Source organism: Notechis scutatus, chromosome 1, assembly GCF_049901735.1.
Source record: "Notechis scutatus isolate UNSWTSFEM ecotype Mainland chromosome 1, rNotScu1.2, whole genome shotgun sequence".
NCBI lineage: Eukaryota > Metazoa > Chordata > Lepidosauria > Squamata > Elapidae > Notechis > Notechis scutatus.
In genome coordinates, this window is record NC_142009.1 from 172,164,093 (window position 1) to 172,176,768 (window position 12,676).

Consider the following 12,676-nt stretch of genomic DNA (forward strand, 5'->3'; position numbering starts at 1 on the left):
TGCATTTTGCAAAAATGTACTGACAAAAATGTCTTTTGAACATTTCCCCTTTTTTGATATCTGCTGAAAACCTAAACCAGTGTTTCCCATCCTTGGCAACTTCCTGGTATGTGTACATCAACCCCCAAAATTCTCAGTGGCCATGTTAGCTATGGATTTTGGGGTTTTTAAATCGACACACCTGGAAGTTGCCAAGGAACTATACCCCTTTGGATTTAAAGTGCCAATTCAGAGCTTTCTGCATGCATTTTCTATGGGAGGCTGTGACCCAATAGAAAGCTAAGAACAAGATATTCAGTACTGGCCCTGTTAGAATCAAGGGGTAGCCAATTTTAATTTCTTTAGGGTTAGAGAGGAAAAAGATAAAAGTAGTCCTCAACTTAATGATAATTCATTCAGCAACTGTTCAAAATTACAGCAGTGTTAAATGAAGGAATTTACAACTAGTCCTTGAAATACAGCCGTTGCAGCGTTCCCATGGTCATGTGATCAAAATTTGATCGGCCTTCCCATGTTTATGATTGCAGTGCTTCAAGTCAATCCTCTCCTATCTCCCTCCCATTTATGCCTTTTTGGCTCCTACATTCTTCAGCCCCTATCAGCCCAGCTGACCTTCGCCATCTTGCTCCTGCTACTGACCTGGCCTGGCCTTCCACAAGGCAGCTACTAGGCTGCACAAGGCATTCTTCCCAAGGTTGTGCATGGCAGCTTCCTCATGAGACCTGACATAGCCAGCACCTGCCTTGTAAAGAGCCAGAGTGGGCCCATGTTGTCAGTAGCAGGAGCAAGAATATAGCAAAGGTTAGATGGGGTGGTGGCGGGCAGGGTCTTTGGCAGGCAGGGTCTTCGAAAGGCAGGGTGGCAAAGGTAACTTGGCTTGGGCAGCGGTGCTGTTGGGACTTCTCAGAGTGCTGCAGCTTTGTGCCACACTATTGCAGCTTCCTGAGATTTGACTTTACACTGCACAATTGCACCACTTAGCAGCAAAAATTCTGGCCCCAATTGTGGTATTAAATGGAGGACTACTTATAGTATAAGTAACTTGTAGGGGGCATGCATAAGCGCACCAACGTGCCTACAGTCCCTGCCCTATTGTTTCTTTTTATTTTTCTTATATGTATCCATTTCATGTATTCATAACTATGTTATACCTGTTATCTTGTAAGCGATTGACAAATCAAATAAATAAATAAAATAAATAATAGACGTGCCAACATGTTTTGACTACTTTGCAAATAACCAGATTCGGAGATAAAATTGCTACTATATGCAGCAGCATTTCCTCCCCTATTTGTGAACAACTCTCATTTATTTGGGACAAAAAGGGAAAAGTATTTCATGCTATGTTATACAACATGCCATAAACTTTTGGTAATTCCTTGCAGCCTTTAACTTTGTTAATCTTTAACTTCCAAAAGTTAACACCCTGTGGTATTGTGTTTTTTGTTTGTTTGTAGGCCAAAACCTTTGCATGAAATTCCAGCCTTTTATTGTCCTGACAAGAATAAAGTTAACTTTATTCCTAAAAGTGGCTCTGCCTTCTGCCTTGTCAGCATTCTCAAGCCCCTTCTTCCCACACAAGATCTTACCCTCAAAGGTGCTACTCATAATCTGACCGTCACGACTGGTATGACACCCACGCTGCTGCAACCTCTTTCCATGGCCTCCCTTTCAGCAAACACAGACCAAGAGCGCCTCTCTCGTGGAACGAGCAAAGTAATATCACAGATGTCTGTGCTCCAGCAGTCAGGACATAGTGAAGAAACTGAAGGATAAGCTCCACGTGGCTAATGGAGGGGGGAGGGGATTTTATGGAAACAACTGTGATTAAACTTTCTAGATGACATCTCTTTGTATCACAACAGCTGATGGTTCTATAAACAGGTCATAGGTAGTATCTTACACACCATGCCACGAATGTCAGCCTCCAGTGAGATCTAGGAAAAAAGGAGCAGCAGAGGGCCAAATGTATTTGTCTTGGGATGGATGCAGACTCTGAGCATGCTGCTTTGGTACCATAAAGAAGATCTCCACAATTCCTGACAACTGGAGGGACCAGTTTTTTTTCTGATACTTCTGTGCTTCAGTGTAAACTTTGAGTTTGAACAATGAAAAAGACATCCCAACTTTTCTTAGCAGAATATCTGTTTTCCGGAGAAAAAAAAGGAAATCATTAATTCATATGAAGATAGTATTTACAAATGTGCATTTTTAAGAAATTTCATCATCATCAGGATAATTGCACTTTTCTTGCTACATTTTTTTCACTGGGACCAATGGATTAAAACTTTTTCAGTATTCTGTCATCAGACCAGCTGATTTTGCTCCTTTCCCCAGATTAGTGTAACATCATTCAGACAAAGAAAAAAAGCAATATTGTCACACCTTGAAAGGGTTGAGAAAGGGGAAAAAGCACGTGTGGAATTTCTTGTCTGAAAATAGCATTTTAGTGCACTTCAGCTAATCATGTCATGATTTATTCCTAATGTTGTATTTCAGGACATATTTCCATCCTTTTTCCCCAGAACGCCAATTAATTGTCACAACGGTGCCTCTTGGGACTACTTAGTTTTTTAAGTTACTGTCAAAATCTTGAATTGCCTTTGGCATATATACCTGATTCTATCATGTCTTGCCACTATACTATATAAACCCTATAGTCATATGATCTTAAAAGGGCCATGCATGCATGGTGGTTTTTTTGCTTGTCAAAGTACTGTTTTGTGGGTCTGTTGAGGGTAATAGTTTGTTGGGCATGATATTGTTGAAGCAATTTATTTCAATGGACATGTCTCCTTTTGGAGTAGCAATATTGTTAGGGTGTTAAGCTAAGAATCTTTTTATGCTTTCATTGATGTGGCCCATTTCATTTTTAGTACTTTTTTAAATGAACTATACTTATGGAAGAATTAAAGATAAGAAATTTCTGTTATGTTTGCTTGTGAAAGGGTCTGAGCTAATATGGATAGAAAAGTGTATTTACCAAGCTGATTAAATGGCACAAGATAGAGCCGTTGGGGGATAGTTAGAGAGAAGTTAGAAAACAATATATTCTGGTATCTTTAAGTAAATAAAAGTATCATAGCAGTGTAACCTATTCCAGACTGGTAGGTAAATGGACATAGCAACATCAGTAATGTTTTTGATGCAATGTTAGTTGGAAATGAAACACATCCACCTCAAGTAGATCTTCGATTTGTTTTGTTACATTAGTAATACAATATTTTAAATAATTACCCCTACATTGTTTGGATTCTTGGTTCTTGCTAAATTTAATCAACTGAGTAAAAACTTGCATTTTGATTTACCCAGATAGGTGGTTGGTTTGTCCATTTAACAACCTAGGTTCTGATGCAGGAATGTTAATGTTATTATATAGCTGTTAGTTTTTAAAGTACCAAAACACTTCTTCGCGTTTGCTGCCACAGAAGCCTGTTCTGGTATTTTCTGAATGCATGAACATGGAGGGGAGAGCGGAGACTGCACTTAACATAGCCCTCAGCCTGACATACCAGTAGAAGCTCTAAAAGATCTGGACTTGCATGCAAGATCACATAGGTTGTTTATTGTGGTTCTGCATTCTGCTGTAATCCATTCCTACAGCAAATGAGAAGTATGTGCTTTTATGGTACATGAATGTACCAGAATAAAGCTCTTCAACTTTTTTCCTGAACATAATGGAGATTTGTGAGAGTGGACATGATGTTATATGCCTAGGTCTGTTTTCTCTCCATCGGTCCAAGCAAATGCATGAAGAGGCTGGACAGACACAACACTATCCTTCTGGAAGTCTTTTTAAAGTATTATTTGATTGCTGTTGTATTTTGGTCCTATATTGTATTGCTTTATTTTTATTTCTGTTTTATTCTGTATTCAGATATTTTAGCAGAGCAAAATAGTCTTACACCCATTCCACAGTCTTAAATTTGTGGGTCATCTAGATTTACTGTATGAAACATAATGGGAGAGCTAAGTATTTCTTACTTGACTTAATGATATTTTAATTTTAGTTTAAAGCAGATGTAGGTTGTGTGAGAGAACAGTACCATGCAGAAAAAGGGCATTGCTCAAACAATGTGAAGCCCCACATATTCTAGACACATATGTGCATTCTCAAAATGTTTAATGCTCCAGCTTTATGAAACAAGAGAGTTGGATTATATTTGTGCAAAAGGATATCTGCACTTTATCTAAATCCATTCCTGTTGTTTCATGTTAAAGAGCAGCTTTGATTTGATAGACTGTGTCAAATCCTTCAGGTGATTTATGGAAATATTAAAGGGCCAAATTTCCATTAGGAATAATGAAAAAGAGTGAAATCTTTTAGACATGATTTTCACTGTCCTCGTTGATGCCAGAACAAATGTTAATAGTAAATGACTCTCAAGACATTTGAGGCTGGCCTTCAAATGCACATTTAAAAAACTGACACTTCAACTTTTATTAAGAGAACAGAATTTATTTAGCCCCTATGATTGTAATAATTTGAGGATTCGTATATTATAACCAGCAAGGGCTTAATTAAAGCACTTCTACTTTAATGCAGTGAGAGGACTCAATTGATTTGCAGTCACAAGATGTTACCTCATAGTAAGCATAGTTCTCATTTAGAACAGCAGTTTTTTTGTTTCTTCAAACCTCAGATTAGCTGTCTGTGTGGTACCCTTCTGTGGTGTGTGAGCATTTAAGCTAATGATTTCAAGAGAGGTAGGAATGATAAAGTTCAAGAAAATTGTAAAAGCAAGGCAGATAACTTGGACTCTTTTCCAGAGTCAGAGGCTTTGTACTTCCAAGTCACATGGAGAATTTATAGCATTCCTCTTTCTTCCAAATGCAGCTAAGAACTTGGGAGATTGTTGAGAAGCATTTTCTAGGAGTTGGTTTGAGAAAGAAGATAATTTCTGTGCCTTTTATGATTCATGGTTAATAGTACACAAGGGCTATATATTTGAAGAAACAAGAAAGGATAATTCCTCTTATTTTTAAAGGCAGTGACCAAAGTGGAACTGGATATTCTTCATGTACTCTTGCCCATTGTTCTACCAATATTTCCTACTTTCATTAAAAGGAGGGGAATACATCTTATTTTCACCCAACATGTAGAGAAGCAGCAACATTGAGATAAGGGGAGAAGAAAAACTGGGAAAATGAAAGAAAGCAAAACAGATTACCCAAAGGACAGGTTTCTGATGGCAAAATGAGAATCAAGGAACAATCCATAAAGAAAGATAGACTTCTCTTTAACCTTGTGCCTCTTTGCAAGTTTAAATTAGCTAAAATATATACTAAATGAGTTGCAAGTTTTTGGAGATAAAAATCCAGAAAAATGAGACAGAAAAATAATGGCCTGTTTAATATTGTTAGAAGTTGACTGCTGACATGCAAATTGAATAGAAGTGGTCATATGGCAAGGATTCCTGAAATCTCTCAAAACCAGAATTGATTATTGTATCCTGTATTTGGAAATAGGAATCACAACATAGTAAAGTAACTCTTATGTGAAGATATTAAAAATCCAATGTCAACTGATTTGCAGTCATGTTCAGTGTAGCCTATAACATGAAATGCATTATTAAGAACTGATAATACTCTATAATATATATTTTCTGACTATATTTTACACATCAGTTATAAAAGATAACAAAAACAGGGACCTTGCCAGATCAAAATTCATCAATAGACCTTCTCAGAAGTGTAGTATATAGTTTATTTCCATCACCAACAGAATAAATAATGGTATGGAGAACAAAAATCCCTTGATATTGCTTTGTTGTACACTCTGATAATATTCTGTTCATGTCTTTGGAGTGTTTTTAGAGAAAAGAGGAAACCTAAATAATGAGAAGTCTTAAGGATAGCAGGATAGCATTGAATTTTGCCTTGGTGGGGATTACTTTAAATGGGACAGATAGCAATTTTTTGCCCTGCAAGGCCTTGGAGAATAATGCAGCTATTCCTCAACTTATCACCACAATTGAGCCCAAAATTTCCATTGGTAAGCAAGACTTAAAGTACATTTTACCCTATTTATGAGCTTTCTTGCCACAGTTGTTAAGAATGAATTGCTGCAGTTGTTAAGTGACTGCTTGTCAGAAGGTTGATGACACTGCAGCCATCATAAATATAATGCCAGTCACATGACCATGGAGACACTATAACAGTCATAAGCGTGAAAAACAATCATAAGACCCTTTTCTCAGTGCTGTTGTAACCAAATGGTCACTAAACAATGGTTATAAGTTGAGGGCTACCTGTAACTAATTGCATGTATGTTTAATGCTTACAGCATAAGATGCTGCTTTTTTTCCTTCAGTTTGCACATAACTCTTTATTAGAAAAAAAAAATCCTTTCTGATGAAATGGTTGCCTAAACTATTAGTGTCCTGAAAATGGACCCTTTAGAGAAATTTTGTGATAGACTTTCATGTGAATGTAGCTGGACGAATGATTAGACAGCAAGTTTGAAGATGTTTATGTTTATAGTATGTGCTTCAGCATAAAACTATTCAACTACAGTTGTGGCTGATTGAGGTCATACATAGAATATAAAAAAAATGGTAAAAAAAGTCAGATTTCTCTGTAGCTTCTCTGTGACTTTCTGCCTCTTTCTGTCTCTCATACACACACATGAATAGCTAAATTTCAAAGGTGAGTTAGTGAACCCGAATGTTTTTATGATTTCTGGTTTTCTCATATTGTTTAGCTATAGATATGTTCAAATGCCAATAAAATATGAAGTTATGTCCCAGTCTAGTTGTACCTAGATATTGTATAAGTAACCTCCTTACAGCAGTTCACTGCCAGTGGTATGGGGTGTTATTTCCCTTCCAGGTTCATCTTCTCTTGCTAGAGCCAGTACTAGGGATAAAGGTGTTACAGCTATGTGCTATAATTGCAAAGGCCAATGATGTTTGACTATGTAAGATTTTTTTAAAATTTTCTTCTCAGTGCACACTGGTGTGTTTGGGCATTTGTTTTGCTATTGTTTTTAATGATTGATGTACAACATGTCAACAAGAAATTTTATTGAATTTTTTTACAAAAAATGTTTTCCTCACCTTTATGGAACTTGTACACTTTCAATAAATACTTCAACAAAATTATGTATTGCTTGGTTTTTTTCTTCTGTTTGTTTATAACATAACACAACATAAATCTGATTTCGCTTACTAGAAGGTTTAAAACAACTGAAAAACTGAGGGATATATGTCTAATTGCCTTATCCCCACAGAAACACTGGTGTAAAATTGTTTATTTTAAAAATCAGTTAATAAAGTAATATTTAAAAATTTTCAAAAGTTACATTGTAGAAGTTTAATCTATTGTTTGTCATGGAATTAAGTGAGCTGAATTCATGGTCTCCCTGATGAAAACCACGAACAGCCTTCTCTGAATTCAGATTTGTTTGCTTTGAAGATGAAATATAAAGAATGCAGAATGTATATATGCTAGCTCCATATTGCTAAAATCTTCCTGTCTGTCTGTAACCTTCACTTGGACAAAACAGTGCATCACATGGCAACAGTTTTTGAATCAACATGCCTCTAATGGACTAACTTAAAGAATGAGTCCAAAATCCAGGATTGAAATTTGGCAAAGTTGTGGCCACTTCAGCACTGTCACACTGCCACAGTCAGGTCATTATTTTCAATGCTCCTTGCTGGCTTCCTACAACGAAAATCAATGGGCAAGCCAGCAGGAATCCAGAAGTTCTGTTTTCCCCCCCTGTCTATGGTCATTCTGTTTCTCTTTTTAGGTAAGGAAGTATGTCTGAAATGACCCAACAAATCACTGGTTGTGTAGTAATTTATAAATACTAAAATGTGAAAGGAATTGTTATAGTTATTTCTGTTTTCAGTTGCTTCAATATATTGTTGGTTCTTAGAATTTAAAAAAATATTTTAATTTGTTTCTTCCTAAAATGTAGTAAAACATCAATTCTTTTAAAATATGTTTGTTAGATAGATATAGAATAGAATTCTTTATTGCCCAAGTGTGATTGGACACACAAGGAATTTGTCTTGGTGCAAATGCTTTCAGTGTACATAAAAGAAAAGATATATTCATCAAGAGTCAATAATCATAAGGTACAACATTTAATAATAGTCATAGACTACAATAAGCAATCAAATCATACTAGGAAACAGTCAGTATAAATCGTAAGGATACAAGCAACAAAGTTACAGTCATACAGTCACAAGTGGGAGGGGATGTAAGGAGTAATGAGAAAATTAATAGTAATAGTGCAGACTTTAACTATTTGGACAGTGTTGAGGGAATTATTTGTTTAGCAGAGTGATGGTGTTTGGGGAAAAATTTGTATCTAGTCGTTCTGGTGTGCAGTGCTCTATAGTGTCATTTTGAGGGTAGGAGCTGGAACAGTTTATGTGTGGGATGTGAGGGATCTGTAAATATTTTCACAGCCCTCTTTTGACTTGTGCAGTATATAGGTCCTCAATTAACAGTGGGTTGGTAGTAATTGTTTTTCTGCAATCCTAATTATCCTCTGAAGTCTGTCTGTCTTGATGGGTTGCAGAACCAAACCAGACAGTTATAGAGGTGCAGATGACAGACTAAATAATTCCTCTGTAGAACTGTATCATGTAATTGTATGTTAGAAAGCATATGCTAAATTAAGCTATAGATTTCCAATGTGATCATGATTATAATAACAGCAGAAAGACTAAAAATGCAGAGATGGCTTGTATTTTCAAGTGGATTTAGTTTACAACATGACAGATACTTATTGTTACAGATAACTAACAAGGTAATAATGTTTATCAGTAAATAGCTTGTTCTTAGGGATGGCACCACAGCCAGGAAGCAAATCAAATAGTTAGATTTTAAAGAGAAAACCCTTACATAACATGAAATCCAGGTTAAATGTTTAAGCACAAGAAAATGTATTTCTCAAATGGTACTGGAAGAACTACTGAAGCTTCAAATGCTGCTGTGTCCATCAGACTCTACTTCATCTTTAATACCTTTAAAGGGAAAAAGTTGAAAAATCATCTTTGAAGTATCTGCATTGCCTTGCATTATCTATAGTGCATTCAGAAACTATTCAGACCACCTTCACTTTTGTCAATTTTGCTAATTTTGCTATGCTGAGTGTAGATTATTGTATGTGAGCATGTTCCTTAGACTAAGTAATTCCTAAATCAATTTTTGAAAAATAAAAATGGCTCCCCACCAATGTTTTGTTTAGGTAAGGAACGTTCTCCCCTGAGCTGTTCAGAGCATCCAGTAGTGGGAGGTGCTTCAGTCTCCTCTTGGATAGGCTGGGCTTATTTTGCAGGACACTCCTCCTCCTCCACGGGACTCCTCAGCATTCCCCAGTTTTAGCTCAGCCTTCATTGAGATAGGGAGCTTTCCAGATTGGCCGGAATAGCAGCTAAAACTGAAAGAGAACAAAACATCAGGTTGGCTTTTTCACTAAATTCAGGAACCCCTTTCTTGTCATCTAGGAGTCCCAATAGCCTACTACGGTCTCTTTAAACTGACCATTGAGGCTAGCAGTGCTTTTCTAGGAGGAATAAACTTTCAAGGAGACTGAATTAGCAATTCAAAGCCTCTACAGCCTCCAGCGTTTTCCCTCAAGATTAGCAATTCAAAGCCTCTACAGTCTCCAATGTTTTCTCTCAAAATTGATCATTGGGGCTCGCTTCCTCTTTAGGAAAAGCCATTGTAGCAGCAGTTCAAACGTATTTTACAGCCGCTTAATTTCCCAATCGTTATAGTGCCGTTCTGAACAGCGAGCTCGCCTCGTGTTTGGCTCTTAAATGGCTGAGGCTCTTCCCCTGTACAACACCGAAGGGGATTGGAAGCATAAGTGCTTCTTATCTTTTCCCTCATAGTCTCTTTTCACTGTTCAGAACAGTGATTCAGGCGGGAACTAGCTGCTGGACTCACCAAGTCCACACCAAGCAGTGGCGCCCATTCACCATATTAAAAAAAAACTGTGAGAGGATTATTGTTCCCTATTGGGTTCCCCTCATAGAGACCAGGGGATTGGCTTCCCTGCTCCCGAAGCATCAGAGCAGCGGCCCTGATTTGTTGGCTAGCCCTCACAAAATATAAGTCCAGCGGCTTCACAGCAAGCACCAAGGCAGAGCAGCTGTCACAGGCCATTGTTACCATTCAGTTCTGGCCTGAAGAGGTGTTGCTAATTATATTTTAATTGATTGGATTGGAGATCAATTCTACAAATACCAAATTTGAAGGGGGATTACAAGAACTTTATAAGGATACCCTGCACCTTCAGGAGCAGGCCCCTGGGTGTGCCAACCACCCTATATTTTAAAGCCGCATTGACAAATTTATAGTGGAAATGGCAAGCGCAAAGGGTCAAAGACCTTTACCTCCAGAACAATGACCAGGGGCTTGGGCAAATCCAAAGCTTCCAAGAGGCCTTCAAAGGCTGAGGAGAAGGACGCCCATAGACGCCATCAGGCTATAGAGAAACAAATGAACAAGCGTAGACAGACCGGACTTCACCAGCCACATCTTCCACTTGCAACATCCAGGCCCATATACACCTGCCTCCTCCCCTGGATCTTTCCCTTCCATCCAGACAGAACTCTGCCAAGCAGCCTCCGCCCAGTACCTCATCCACAGCAGCCGCACCACGGTGGGCCCCTGCAGCCACATTTACTCCAACAGTGGCCAGCCTCCACCAAGATGATTCCCTCCCTGAGGATGTGCCACCCCAGATGAGGGCATGGATGGAACTAGCGATAAGATAGGGGATTGCAGCTGGCGTTCAGCAGTCAGTATGGGCCAGAAGACAGCCCACTATCTCAGAATGCAAATCTCATTCAGGCAGGTCACTCATCGAGATGGACCCACAAATTCCTCAGGTACATCCCTAAGGGGAATTTTCTACCTTTCCTGACATGCCTCCCCAAGGGTTTCAGGGAGAGGGGAATCAAGTACAACAGATGGACCACCTAGAAACCAAATTCACAGGAGGAGGCAGACGACTTAATTTTTTTCTCAGCCTGTAAATGAGGCTGATGTAATACCAGTCCCGCAGATGTTTTCCGATTTAGTGCAGAAACAGTGGGCTTCCACAGCAGTGATCCTACGGGATTTGACTGGAAATTATATAACCTTGCCCCTGAGTTTTCCAATTTCCTAAACACACCCTTCAGTTGATGATCTGATCATGGCTTTGGCTTCCCCCTCCACTATCCCTAGTGAATTGGAGGAGGCCCTTAAGCCGGAGGATAAGAGGGTAGAACTAGCCCTTCGTAGGGCTCATCAATGTGACACATGGGTTATAAGAGCGACCACAGCTGCATCTTTTTTCACACGGTCTTCCCTCAGATGGCTTCGCCACCTGTGGGAAACCATCCCATCCTTCAATATACAGGTGCACCAGGACATTGCCAAACTTGTTGCTGCGGTGAAATTTTCGGCGGACGCAACCTTTAATGCGGTAAAGTTTTCTTCTAGAGCCATTGCATCTCAAGTATCAGCAAGGTGACTACTTTGGCTCAAGCATTGGCAAGCTGACACCAAGAACAAGTGGAAGCTTGCCTCAGCACATATTTTGGGTGAAAAGTTGTTTGGCAATGCCCTGGATCTGCTCCTTATAGAAACAAGGAACAAAAAAAGAATCCTTCCTTCCCTTTTTCAGAAGTCAGACTCCAGGAGATCCCAGCCATTTCAGAAGGGCTCCTTTTGTTCCTTTTATCAGGGACCCTTCTCCCTGAGATTTCAAAGGTCCCCCGGATTTCGGCAGGGACAGCAATCCGAGAGGTCTGAATTCGGGGACAGGAATAGAAGGAGAGGACAATCCAAGAGACAGTTTAGGGGAGCAGGAACCAGGGGTTTCCGATGCCCCAAATAACTCTTACCTAGATGCCCCCATTGGTGGGAGGCTAACGTTTTTTGCTGATCAGTGGGATGCCTCAACATCTGATGCTTGGGTCAGGGACACGATTAGATCTGGAGTGGCTCTGGAGTTTCACTCCACCCTTCCAAACTTTTTTATGAGATGCCCAAGGTCTAGGGACCCTGCGAAAAGATCTCTTATGCAAACTGCTATCAACCACCTATTGGAGATTCAGGCCATCCAACCAGTGGCACCAGACCAACAGGGCAAAGTTTTTTACTCAAACCTCTTTGTGGTACCCAAACGTTTGGGGGGATGGAGGGCAATTTTAGACCTCAAACGCCTCAACCATTCCTTAGTGTACAGAAAATTTAAAATGACAACTCTACAGTCTATTTTACTCAGCATCAGACAGGGTGATGTCCTAATGTGGACCTCACAGAGGCATATTTACATATTCCAATTCGACCTTCCCATAGCAAATTCCTCAGATTCTGTTATGACAATTTGCATTTTGAGTACGTCTCCCTCCCTTTTTGTCTAGCCTCTGCCCCCAGGACCTTTATTAAGGTTCTGGCAGCCCTGGCTACTCATCTCCAAAACACTCTGGTCAGGCTACAGTGTTATCTTAATGATATTTTAATTTTGTCATCTTCCTGTCAACAGGCCAGGGCAGATACGCTTATTACCTTGCAGTCCCTACAACAACATGGTTTCTCTATAAATTGGGCCAAGCTCCCTCAACCTGGCTAATTCACCTGGGAGCTATTATAGATACAGTGGAAGGTAAGGTCTTCCTCTAGGCAGGAGAGCATTAGTCAACTATCTCAGGAGATC

At 39.3% G+C, this 12,676-nt stretch overlaps 2 protein-coding genes and 1 long non-coding RNA gene across 3 annotated transcripts in view; 1 reads left to right on the plus strand and 2 right to left on the minus strand.

Annotated features, from left to right (window-relative positions):
- FAM117B (family with sequence similarity 117 member B) overlaps positions 1-7,103 on the plus strand; it is a 49,307-nt gene extending 42,204 nt beyond the window's left edge. The window contains exon 8 of the mRNA XM_026681308.2: positions 1,458-7,103. Within this exon, the coding sequence (XP_026537093.1) occupies positions 1,458-1,776 (319 nt within the window). The 3' untranslated portion in view covers positions 1,777-7,103. The remainder of the gene's footprint in view (positions 1-1,457) is intronic.
- The window catches only part of LOC148133098 (uncharacterized), a 704,593-nt gene that overhangs the window by 356,376 nt on the left and 335,541 nt on the right, over positions 1-12,676 (minus strand). The window lies entirely within an intron of this gene.
- Positions 5,982-12,676, minus strand: part of WDR12 (WD repeat domain 12) — a 78,253-nt gene continuing 71,558 nt past the window's right edge. Inside the window, exon 14 of the mRNA XM_087950166.1 lies at positions 5,982-10,453. The gene's annotated coding sequence lies outside the window, so the exon portion shown is untranslated. The remainder of the gene's footprint in view (positions 10,454-12,676) is intronic.